Source organism: Anthonomus grandis, chromosome 2, assembly GCF_022605725.1.
Source record: "Anthonomus grandis grandis chromosome 2, icAntGran1.3, whole genome shotgun sequence".
Taxonomy (NCBI): Eukaryota; Metazoa; Arthropoda; class Insecta; order Coleoptera; family Curculionidae; genus Anthonomus; species Anthonomus grandis.
In genome coordinates, this window is record NC_065547.1 from 38149675 (window position 1) to 38162789 (window position 13115).

The following is a 13115-nucleotide window of genomic DNA, read 5'->3' on the forward strand; positions in this document are numbered from 1 at the left end:
GCCAAGTTACATAAACATTATTTAATTTATTTCCTCTTTAACTGGTATGTGTAATATTTCTAATACCTTAAAATACTTCTTTATTAATTAAAATCTTTCTTGTCATAACCTATTTGTAAAAACAGCGCTTCAAGACGTAGAAATAAATAGAGAAAAAATATGCATATAAAAACAGTAAATCTAAAAGAGCGTATTTTGACAAGATAAAGGCCAATGATATATATTTTTTGGACTAAATCTAGTGAAAAATGCTGGTTGGAGGAGTGAGATTGCGCAGGTTGGTATTTATTCAAAATCACCTCATAAAACCTTGTTACTTAATAAAGAATTTTAGGTAAGAAAACAGGTACTTCTAATGTTCCAGTTATCATGGGCCACTCGTCAATTTTATTTTTTAGTTTAGCACCCTAATGACACGTTTAAACAAAATTACCCAATTATTTTATAATTTGTTAAAAGAAACCCCTTTATCTGACATTACAAATAATCGAAACCAAACAAATATACAAGGTGCTTGAAATGAAGTCTGCATTATTGTTAACCCGTTGTTTAGCTGTTTCTAAATAAAAAAGTGCGTTTTTCTTCTCAAGATCAAAATAATGAGCAGTTACTGTAGATAATTTAAATACGAAGAATTGCACGGTGGTAGGAAGCCTCTGGCCACGCACAAGTTGTGTTGTGTGAGGCTGGTCACGTGTGGGGGATTTTTCATTGCAATAATTATAGTTTTCACAAAAAAAACATAAATTTTTTCACAAAATCCTTTTTTTGGCATTTTAAAGCCCGTAAGTTAAGTTGGCTTTAAAATAAAAATAAAATAATGTTTTAATTTGATGTAAAAACTGTTTATAACTCCTATAGACAGTTTTTAATAACAAGTTCATAAAAAATGTTTTGTTCCTGGTCTACGGAGAGAGAGCTTACATGCGAAAATAATTAGAAAAGGTAAATAATTATTTTTGTTAATTCCTCGTTAGTTCTCTCCTTTTCTCCATCTTAACTATATTCAATACGTCATATGTTATTTCTATTTAAAATATTATCGCAGTTAATTGCATACGTTGTTAGTTTCGGGAGAATACGAGAACCACTGAAGAAGTAAGTTTTTAAGTGTTATCGGGCAGGCTTTTTTGTTATTAAATTAATTTGATTGTTTCTGTTGGTCTTTTGCAATCACAAAATAATAAACATCAGTTAATGAAGAGTTTAGTGCCTACAGTCAATATTTTCCTGAAAACGATAGTTACGATGACGGGTCCGATGATGATGTTCATTCGAATTACGATGAAGATGAACTACATTTGTCTCATTCAGAAGATATGAAACGAAGTTTCATTAAAATAGATTGATCTGCCATCGATGAAGAGAAACAGTCGCTGGTAAACAAATATTCGTCCAAAAATTGTTGTAATGCCAAATGCCAAACAATTATACCAAGAAAAATGATCGAGAATACGAGAAATATTTTTTTTAGAATTGTCAAAAAACGAAATTGATTTATTAGTAATAATAAACCATATCGAAGCCAAAGTGATCTGTTGTAAAGAATTAGAACGTGTTTATTTAAAGATAATATAGATTAAAGATATTTAATTACTTTATGAAAGAGCGTCTTAAACAATATTCAAACTGGCAAAAAAAATTGGAAAATGATTTGTTATACTACCAAGCGTAAAGTATTCACTTTACACACTTCCAAGGGTTTATAAAGTTTCACTTTTTAAGCACTTGTAATATACAGGGTGTTGTGTGTGCATTTCCGGACGCAAGTTTATAGAAAATTTATCTCATTTTTTTACAAGAAATCACCCATTGAAATATCTCCGTCTATTTTTCGAACACCCTGTATAATAACTATTTTCACACCTAAGCCTTCTTTTCATAAACCAGGTCACATATAGCTTATATCTGTATCTTCAAGAATAAAAAGTGTAACAATAGTGCACGCTTAATTTCCGGCATCCTGTGTATTTACTTATGTAAAACTTTCGATATAAACCCAAAATGTAATTCTTTTATTAAATGTATCGAAATCGCGCATTAAAAACCCTCTTCATAAATTTGACTAGTAAATTTCATTTTTCATTATCAGATGTCTTATGTTGTAACATTACCTAAAATACATAGCAGATCTCATTATTATTCTTGTCATATTATCGTTAAGTAAAATTTATAGTCACAACCAAATACTTCTTAAATACTGTATTTTTTAAATAGTGTTCAAATGAATAGGTACATTACTCTTTCATGCCTTTATACTAATCACTAATTAAATATGCTTACATAAGTATATTTTATATAATGACTAATAGGAACTAGCAAAAATACCACACTATAAATCTTACTTACCAACCGAATATAACAATATTGTGACTCATCAACCTGCGCAACGCCCACTCTCCCAAACGTTATACAAGACGTCCCGACAACCTTTTTAAAACTAAAAATTACCACAGCCAAACATAGGAATAACCAAGCAGCGATTATTCTACCAATTTTTTACGTCCAACTTTCGCACTCGACAGTGCGCAAATTAAACGCGATGCAGTAAAGAGCGAGCGCCATATGCAGCTCGAAACGTATTGTATATCCAAATGACCCCGCTAGCACTATTTTTAACTTTCTAGTAGCAAAAAAGTTAGAAACAGCGTCAGTGATTTCATTAGCGACACCTGTATAGTATAACTAGTAACATAATTTATAATTAAACAAACTTTAAACCTTAACTAATTTTGTACAAGTAGAAAATAATTAAATAGAATACAGAATCCGTCCTGCAGCAGCAGCAGTAGTAGTATTAGAAGTGAAAATTGACTGGCTTTTCATTTGGAGCTCTTGTAAAAGCGAGTTTTACTATACAACTCCGCATTATTTACCCATAGAAAGTCCTCTAAAATTAAGCGTAATGATTTTTAAGTCAAGTTTACTCCCTTGTTCATTCCCCCATTCGCAACAATAATAACAACAATGAGAGGTAAATAATACTTTTTTTTCCTGTCAGGATTATCGTGCTTTTGTGGCGAAGGCAGTAAGATTTTTTTTAGTACCTGACAACGATATTTTAACTACAAATTCTTTACTTAACTTTTTATGGTTATAAATGCACTGAGAAAATATTTGATATTAGTACACCCTTTAAGCACTTTCCTAGAACCACTTTAAAAATTATAAATTAGGCACGTCGTTTGTTAACCAATTGCCTCTTTTTCCAATTTTCGTATTACATACGTCCTTAGCTGTCATAATGTTGTTAATTCTGAAAACCTGGTCTATAAATCCAACAAAAAAAGATTCTTTGGGGTTATCTGTGAGTAGAAGCAGTATCTTTTATTAAAAGAAAAATTCATAAATAAAAGATTTCTCTTCTTGGGCTGTAGGCTGAAACTGATGTCAGAAAAAAACCTTCATATTGAGTAAAATTTAGGTATGTTAATAAATAATTTTAATGTGATACCCGGCAAATACTAAGATCAGCCCTACCCAACTTGACCTTCTGTCTGAAAAAAATTATAATGCAAAAAAAAATCTGTAATAGCATCTGAAGAAAGATATCTTTACAACGTTGACGATTTTATTGTCTATTGATTCACAAATTGGGTATTAAACAAATCTTGCAACATTTGGTGGCTCTTACGCACTTATGTTTTTTAAAATAGGATTTTTTTAAAACTTTTATTTATAATTTAATTGTAATTTAAAAAAATATATAAAATGGCCTTATTGACACTTAAGCACGCCTAGATTCAAACTATTTGGTCCATGTACTGGCTAAAAAAGCGTGACTTGATACTGAAATCAGCTGATTGTAGTTCTAGATGTGGAAATTAGCGAATTTTGTCTGTTCGTTTTTTGCTTTATACAGAATTTAAAATAAAATCGAGATTTGCTCCAACTAAAGCAATTGAAGAGTGGTCGAGCTAAATGATCTAAGTGCCAAAATGTACATTTTCGTTTTTTTTCTCTCAATATATTCTATGTGCCACCGCCAATATCCTACTATGAGATCTAAGTGCCAATTTCACCCTAGGGCTTGCAAACGTAGTCCAAAGATGGGGCCACCTCTATGTCCGGCATCTTATTCTTTGCTAATTGATCTAAGTGCCGGTATGCAGGTCGATATTCTTGGTTGGTTTGTCGTTAGATTCGATTGTTATTGTCTGTGTATTTATATGTTAAAGTAATTACAATGAACTCTATTGCGTTTGGCGATAATACAAATACGAAATCAAGAAGAAAAAAACAGAGTGAAGCTAGATTGAGTGGAAAATCTTATGTTACACAAAAAACAAAGCTGCAAGAACCTGGAAAAGCCGTTCCCAAAAATGAGGTTAGTACGAGATTTTTAACGATATTTCGCTTGAAATTTTAGACCGCTCGCGGCGCGGCCCGATAGTCAAATCTTGGTAGCCGATAGTTACATTACCCTGAGATTTTTTTAATTTCAGATCACCTGTAAATGTAAATTTAGCTGTAGGGATGTGATTGATATGAAAGTTAAGCTTTTCGATCTATACAATGGCCTTTAACTCAAAGAGCAAGGCAGCTATCTCATGGGATTATTGCAAGTTTTACCAGTCCAACGTCGCCGCCATGGTACCTACGATGATTCAGCAGAAAGCAGACGACAATGTACCATAGCTTTTGCTGTTCCAGATGGGCAAGGTAACCTAAAAAGGGTATGTAAAAAAACGTTTTTGAAAATATTTGCTATCAGTCCGCAAAAGATTACCACGCTTGTTAGGCGTAAAAAGGAGGGGCATACAACCTTCAAGGATAAACGAGGAGGTTGTAAAAAATTCAAGTACACCCTTCGTGATAGACAGATGGTAAAAGACCACATCAACAGCTTTCCGAGGGACGAGAGCCACTACAGCCGTTCAAAAAGTGAAAAATAATATCTCAGTCGGACCTTAATGTCTATAAGCTATTCAACGCTTTTAAAATAAAACATCCTGGTTGCACTATAACATACAAATTCTATAGAAGATTTTTTATAAAGGATTTTCCAAATCTTTCTTTTAGAAGACCTAGAGTTGATACGTGCAAGACTTGTGATTTACTTTTTTTAAGAAGCAAGGAAAAGCTAAAAACGAGCTGGAGTTGCATCATAGAAAAACAGATAAAGCTCTAAAGGTCATTCAAGAAGACGGTGCGAGTAGTACTCTTCCAGGTAGCGATACCTGTACCATTACCATGAATCTACAGAAAGTTTTTTCCCTACCAAAATTAACGCATAGTAGTATGTATTACAGCCGCCAGTTGTCATGCTACAATTTTGGAATACATGTGCAAGATACGTCAGATGGCATAATGTGCATCTGGCATGAAGGACTGTCGGGCCGAGGTGGCAACCAAATGGCATCATGTCTTCTACAAGCCTTGAACACAGGTCAGCTTTCAACTTATAAGCGAAAACTATGTATATGGAGTGACAACTGCGCAGGGCAATTAAAAAACCGAATGTTCATTTTCTTATACATTTTATTAGTAGCCAATGGACATTTTGCCACCATCGACCATACATTTTTAGTTTCCGGCCATAGTTTTTCGTCTTCAGATAGAGTTTTTGCCCTTATCGAGAAACAAGCAAAACGTTCTAAACTTCAGACAGTAAACGATGTCAAAACGGCAATTGCGGCTGCTAGACCTTCCAGGCCATACAGACTCTTAGATATGGGTGAATGTACTTTTTTTGATTTTGATAAACTATCATCAAAACTTATAAATACAACTAAACTAGGCATTACACAAGCGTCGTGGTTACGTGTGACGAAAGAAGAGCCCGGCATAGTATTGTACAAGAAAAATTTCAGTGACTTAATAGAATGGGAGAAGTGCCGTGTATTAAAAAAGGGTGTTACTGTGCAAAATTTAAAGTCGGTTGAGCTCTTAGCCTTGCCTGGTGTTGAGCAAATAAAGGAAAGTAAGAAAAAAGACCTTCGCGCAATGCTAAAGTACATTGATCAGGACAATAGGGCATTTTTTACCACTATTTTAGATTTTTAATCATTTATTATTTTTGTGGACTTTTTAATTTTGGAACTTAGATCACTTAGCTCTTCAATTCTTAATAACACTAAAAATTCACAAAAGTTGCAAGATTAAAGCAACATAATGTTACGATTTAGGAGTTTCATTCTCATTCATCATTCCAAATTAGTAATAAAAAAAAAACATTTGCTTCATCCAACCATAGATTTGACCTTCTGCGTTATGTACCTAGTGAAAAAATTAACCTTAATTTGCTGAAAATGGTAGAAATACCAACACAGTATAATTAAACAAAAAAGACTGTCCTGAGTGTCCTTAATTTTTACATATAACCATAAGAAGTCGAGCATTTTTGATTTTCAACCAATATCCCAAAAATGTGTTTAGTTTATCTATGTTAGTCAATGTCGCAAAATCAGTCACATTTATGAATCAAGCATGGAACATAAATGCTTTAATTAACAAAGATCGTTTTAATTTTTACCACAAAAGTAAAACTTTTAGATTGTCAGCCCTAAAAAATGTCACTGCCTCTGCTAACCAATCACCGTCAATACACACTTTTCTAAAAATCTACCTTCGGTCCTCCCCAAACGGACATCTACTACATACAATAATTATCTCAAACTAGATTTAATTCAAGTGCCAAATGACATTCATCTGGGGAGAACCCACTACAAACACTTCTAAAAACTACCTTATTAAACCTTAACATAATTTATTTCTTATCTCAAAATAGATCTGTCTGATGTACGATATCATTTTTAGAAAAGTATGCTCTTACTCGGAACTCTTTAACACGTCTCTCCGTCGATCACACTTATTTTACTTACTATCATTAGTATATATACAGGGTGGGGCGGAAATGCGTAGTGGCGTTTGCGCGATATTAATTTTGCAACAATTGGCTCTACAGGATGGCCGCGTCGATGTTACCCCGGCCGGTTATGAGGGGACTGAGGGTGCCCGGGACTTTCTGACCCCGTTCCATTTCGTAATGCGTGTCTAACGGAATGTCTAAAATAAAAGTATTATAAAAATAATATCTAACATAAATGTAATGGAGGGAAGTACTTACTGGTTTCTAAAGCGGCCTTAGATGGAATGAACGAAGCGACGAATATCGCGCAGATGACTAGGAAAGCGCCGAACACGAACGGCGGACCCGGAACGAGCTAAAATTTGAAAAAACTAGTTAATATGCCGCATAATTTTAGGTTTTTACACAATTTTAAATTTAGCTTGTTGTTAGAAAAAAAGATATCTTGTTGGGGTTATATAGCGTGGCTACCATGGCAAAAAAATGGATCACCAAAATGTCCATCAAAAATATCTTTTCATTATTACCAAATATCTAAAATATGAAATAAATTTTCGCTCAGAACTTTTGGTATTACAACAGATTTCATTCCTTAGCGCCCTGTTTTTTCCTTGGGACTAAAAGCGCTATTTTTAATGTAAAAGTGTTATTTATATACAGGATGGCCCTTGGAAGGTTTGGGGCCGTTTTTTAAAAAAATGATCGGACCCGTCGATTTTTGATTTTAGAATTTTGGTGAGTAAAAAAATTTTTTTAAACTATCAAAAATCAGTCAACAATCCGACTTTATCTTCATTAAACAAGTTGATGTGAATTAGTTATTTCTGTGCTTTTCTTTCGATTCGATAAAAATGGTTTATTCTATTACGGAGAGTGGATATTATTGAATTATACTTTATAAACAATCAATGTGCAAGAATAACAGCAACTTTGTTTAATGACAGACATGCAGATAAACACGTACATCATGGTTACATCCTAGAGTTCGTAGCAAAATTTCGGGAAACTGGTACGGTGGCAAATAAAAAACGGAATATTGCAAATCCAGTGAAAAATGAGGCAGTAGAAGTCGGTGTTCTCGGTGAAGTTAGTATGAACCCTACATTAAGTACCAGAAAACTTTCTCATGTAACGGGAGTCTCGCAGACCACTGTACAGAGATTTCTAAAACATAATAAACGGCACCCATATAGAATTTAACTTTTTCAAGAATTAAATGAAGATGAAAACGACCGCCGTTTACAGTTTTGTGAAATAATGTCCGAACTGTTTTCAAATAATCAACACCCTCAAAAATCAAACGTTTGGATTATTATTTTTGGTGATCACATAATTGGATAATTTTTCTTATTTCGTATTTATTTCATGAGGGATTAGTGCTCGGAGTTTTATTCGAATAATTCGAATATTCGACTATTCTAAATTTGAGTTTTTTGTTAGTCAAAAAATTCGACTATTCGAATATTCAACTATTCAAATAATTCGACTATTTGAAATATTCGACTATTCGAATCATTCAACTAAACAGGATATTTAACACTTAAGGTTAGCGCAAAGAAATATTAGAACATATAAAAAAATTCGGAGAGTGCGACAATCTGGTTATATCTCAAAGCCATTTAATTTTTTTGCCCGCATTTCTTTTACGCGTAACTTCCCACGTCCCACTTAGAGAACAGTAGGCCATAAAATGCATAAAAGCAACGTGTTGTTTGCTTTAGTTTGTTCGAGTTAAGGGAAAGGCTCTTATATATCATAATAGATAGTAATACCTACTATAAACAGGGTACATAATTTATTCCTAGTTTTTCAATGGCCATCATATCTATTGTCACGAAATAAATTTTGTTTGGATTAGAACAGTATTATACGCCTTTCCGTAACAAGCAGTTTAGTTTAAAACGTTCTTGCAGCAAAATTTGGCTATATTTTTCTAAAAACGAAGATCGCGTGCAGTGTAAATTTTGTTACTACAATGTAGCCAGTAAGAGCACAACGAGTAACTTGTGGACCCATTTAAGAAGTAAACATAATTGGCTGATAAGCAGGTAAGTTCTTTCATAAACTTTTACTTAATAACAGTATTAGCAAATAGCAACTAGCAAGTAGCAAAATGAATTATTGCGTAAGGGAGCATACAGGCTGTACAGCTAAAAAAAAAGAGTGTAAAAAATACAAATTGTGCAAATCGTAGACCATAGATATCTTTATTGAAGTTCGAGTTGGTTCCAAATAAATTAATGTTTCAAACATTCGAATTTCAAACACACAGGCTGCTACAAGTTCGAGTGTGACTATTGGGATCTCGGAAACTATAAGAGCTACGAGGGAGGTTAAATTGGGGCAAAGTTGCGTATTTTGATGCTTAATTAAAAATAAAATGCCATTTTGAAAGTTAGAAAATTATGAATACATTCGAAGTTAACCGGTTCAAATTCGGATTCGGAACCAACTATTTCAATGATAATGCCTATAATAAAGTCTTTAATGGGAAATTTTATTTTGAAAAGTACTCCTGAAGAACCTATTTTCTTGAAAGATATTAAACTTTCATTACAAAAAGAGTTTGAATCTAGATTTAAAGATTTTTTTTGTATCTCAGTTACTGGTGCCATCGATATCAATATTTTTGACATGAGCACATTTTTGGACCCGCGGTTCAAAAATAAAGAACGGTTTATTGGTTCTTTGATTAAGGTACAAATATATTTTCAAAATCTAATAGAAACCGATAACGATTTTTCAGCCGTAGAACATGATCAAAATTGTGACAAAAAAACCGCCTTGGACCTCTTATTTCCAAATGAAGAGCCTACAATATGTAATGATATGTATGTTTCCGAATGCGTTATTTCCAAAAATAAGTGTCCCTTGCAGTGGTGGAAAAATAATGAAACCAAATATCCAAATCTTATAAAATATGTAAAACGTTATCTTTGCGTGCCTGCAACTTTTTCTAATGCTGGTAATATTGTTAATGCAAAACGAAGCTGCCTAAAATCTGACAATGTTAAAAAGCTTTGTTTTCTTAATGTAAATTTGTAATATTTAAGTTTACATTGTTTATCCTGTAACTTAGTTCTTCATTATTTTCTACTTTATCCATTTTGAACTATTTGTTTGTTATTTTGAAACCTTATTGTACGTTTCTATAAAATGTTATTTTTTTGAGTCTATTTGTTTGCGTTCTTTTGTTTAAGAGTTTTTATTTGTGCTCATCTATTTTTAAATGTTTATTTTATAGATATATTGGTATTTCTTTAATGTTCCCATTATGTTTCGATAATATAATATTTAAAACGACTTTTTTGGTGTTTAAATTTTAAATAAACAGCTGTTCAAATATTTGACTACCAACCTAATTGATTAATTTTATTGGAATATTCAAAATAATCGATTTATTCAAACACTTAATTTGAATTATTTAAATATTCGAATAATCGAATTATGAATAATTCAAATAAATCGAATAATTCGAATATTCAAATAATTCGAATATTTGAATTATTCGACTATTCGAACAAATCGAAAAACGACTAATTGAATACAAAAATTTCAGAAATTCCGAGCCCTAATAGGGATACTACTTAGACCTTATGGAAAATGCCGTTAACGCAGCATTGATTAAAATTATGGAAAACGAGCAACGCTACCATAAAGAAAATGCAATATTTTAGCAAGACGGGGCTCCTCCCCATTGTGCATTACCAGTACAGCAGTTTCTGGATGAAACTGGAAATCGAATGGCCCGCGAGATCACCCGATTTATCCCCTCTTGATTTCTTTTTGTGTGGGATCTGAAAATGTATGCCACCCAACCTGAATCGTTAGAATATTTACGGTACCGCATCATTCATGAATCCTAACAAATAACACCCGATATTCTTCACAATATCCGGGAACACTTTGAACAGTTACTGTACTATTGTGTGGAGGTAAACGGCAGGCATTTTCAACATTTAATATTGAAAATATCCACCGAGGGGATGAAGTTGTGGGGTCAAAAATTTAAACAAATAATCGTTTATCTAAAATCAAAAATCGACGGGTGCGAGCGTTTTTGTTTTGTGAATCAACAACCTCTAAAAACTAGCGCTAAAAGTATTAAACAAAGGTATTGTTTCAAAATCTTTGACAAGCTGTCATACTGCGAAAACTCAAGTTAGCAATTTCAAACTTGGCAGTTGTAACTAGAATAAAAAGACCTAAAATAAGCTGACAAATCACTTGACTCCCACCCCTATTTAAGATTTTGAGAGTGGTTGTAACCCCTGTCAAGGGGTTGATGTTAAGGGGTTCAAAGTATTACAAAAAATTGTTCCCCTAAAATCAAAAATCGACGGGTCCATTTTTTAAAAAAGGCCCCCAACCTTGCTGGATTGTTTTTGATGGGCCATCCTGTATACATATAGTTCATTATACATATATTGAAATAGTTAAATGTGTAAACTGATCCTTCGTCTCTCATGACGAAAAATGGGAATTTTACCTGCGAGTAACAAGAAAATTTTTCCTTCTACCGAATAATACATAAAAAAATAACTTTAGACACTACACAAGTGCAAAAAAATACAGAAAAATTTCAAAACATTTGAGTGCCGAATTTATGCCAGTTAAGAGCACGATCTTAAAAAAATATTACTTAAAAACGGGTTTGCGTATATCTCAAATCTTATTATTATTGAAAATATTAATAATGTAAACAATAAACAATACATTAAAATAATTTTAAATAATATTTCCTTTCCTAAGATTGAAAATGTGTATTTATTTATTTGGTGAACATAGGAATACAAACAGGTTAAAATACACAAAGAAGTATTCACAAAAATAATTAACCACTGGTACTACAAAAATAGAAAGACTCTAACTCACCTAACAAAAAAAACATTTATATGTATAGGTATGTATTACAATTACCCGAGAAAAACTAACATAAGCAAACACTGAAAGTAAATTAGTTTGGGCGTAACAACATATTTTTAACGTTTGTTTTAAAACCGTAAAGAGACAAATTAAAGAAGTCTACTTAATTGTAAAACGTGATTCCAGTTTCCTTTTAATTCTGCACAATGGACAACTCTGTGAACAATTTGTTTTTCCTAAATGGAATAAGCTTGATTTGATCTTAAATTAATTTGAGGCACATTCAGAAAGACAGTCAAAATTATTTCAGGAACATGATAATTAAATTTAAATTGAAATTAGCGTTAACCAATCGATAACAGCATCAGTTAATTGATAATTGACGTCTTCAAGAATACATTAATTGTACAGGCAAATAATTGTCTTAATATTTAAAAACAGCACATTTTCTGAAAACATAATCTAACAATCTAGAAGAAGAAGAACATATTACATCTAGGTGCATATCAAAAACCAGACTTGTATTAAGTGTTATACCCAGATCTCATATATGTTTTACTTTCGAAAGATTTCGAAAGAGTGAAATTGTTTATTTTGTGACTTAAGTTAATGATATGTTTATTTCTAGTAAAAGAAATTGACATTATTTAAAAATAAACCATTCTGGTCGCAGAAAATAGCGAGCCTGTCAAGATCACTCTGGACGTAGTAACAATCCACAACGGAAAATACCCTTCTGTAACATTTTATGTCATCTGCGAATTCAAGAAACTCACAAAAATTAAAAACAAGATTTGATTTAATTAAATTGACATAAATTATAAATAATAAAGCTCCTAAATGAGACCCCTGAAGGACACCTTGCATATTTATTTCCGAACATATACGTCAAATGCACAACACATATTTTTGACTGTAGGCTTAAATATACACATTAAATATGTATTGATATAAAATTGTGGCGTTTAACTTTGTACTTATGCCCAATCAATAAAAATGCTTATTTTAATCAGTGAGGTTTAACGTAGAAGTAATTTTTTTTTTAAAAAATAGTTCGTTAATGTTTCATAGTAATATGCTAAAATAAATCAGATCTAGAAATAAGTCGAAACATACTTTTACCGGTACTTCCACCTGTTTACCTGAAGAATACTGTCCTGTTGAAATAAAAATATTGAGTATGCTAATAGATCCACACAATATAACATACTAAAAATTCCAAAATTGGTTAAAACAATTCACCAATTTACTCACCTGAGAATACGTCTCGAATATTTGGGTTGTGTGTGTGGCGTTTTGATTCTCGCCTTCATTTAGATCTACGTGGAACATGTAAAAAATTATTCCGAACATTGCGGGGCCCAAACCGTTACAAAGACCTCTCATACCCGTTACCATCCCTATAAAGAAACTTCAAATTATCAAGGGAAATATAATG

At 32.4% G+C, this 13115-nt stretch overlaps 1 protein-coding gene across 2 annotated transcripts in view; it reads right to left on the minus strand.

Moving 5' to 3' along the window:
- Window positions 1–6: 6 nt before the first annotated feature.
- LOC126750487 (hippocampus abundant transcript 1 protein) overlaps window positions 7–13115 on the minus strand; it is a 39795-nt gene continuing 26686 nt past the window's right edge. For both annotated transcript variants that reach the window (XM_050460123.1, XM_050460122.1), the window contains exons 8-10: window positions 12932–13077; window positions 7070–7166; window positions 7–7008 (exon numbers count right to left, since the gene is read on the minus strand). In XM_050460123.1, the coding sequence (XP_050316080.1) occupies window positions 6902–7008; window positions 7070–7166; window positions 12932–13077 (350 nt within the window). In that variant the 3' untranslated portion in view covers window positions 7–6901. The remainder of the gene's footprint in view (window positions 7009–7069; window positions 7167–12931; window positions 13078–13115) is intronic.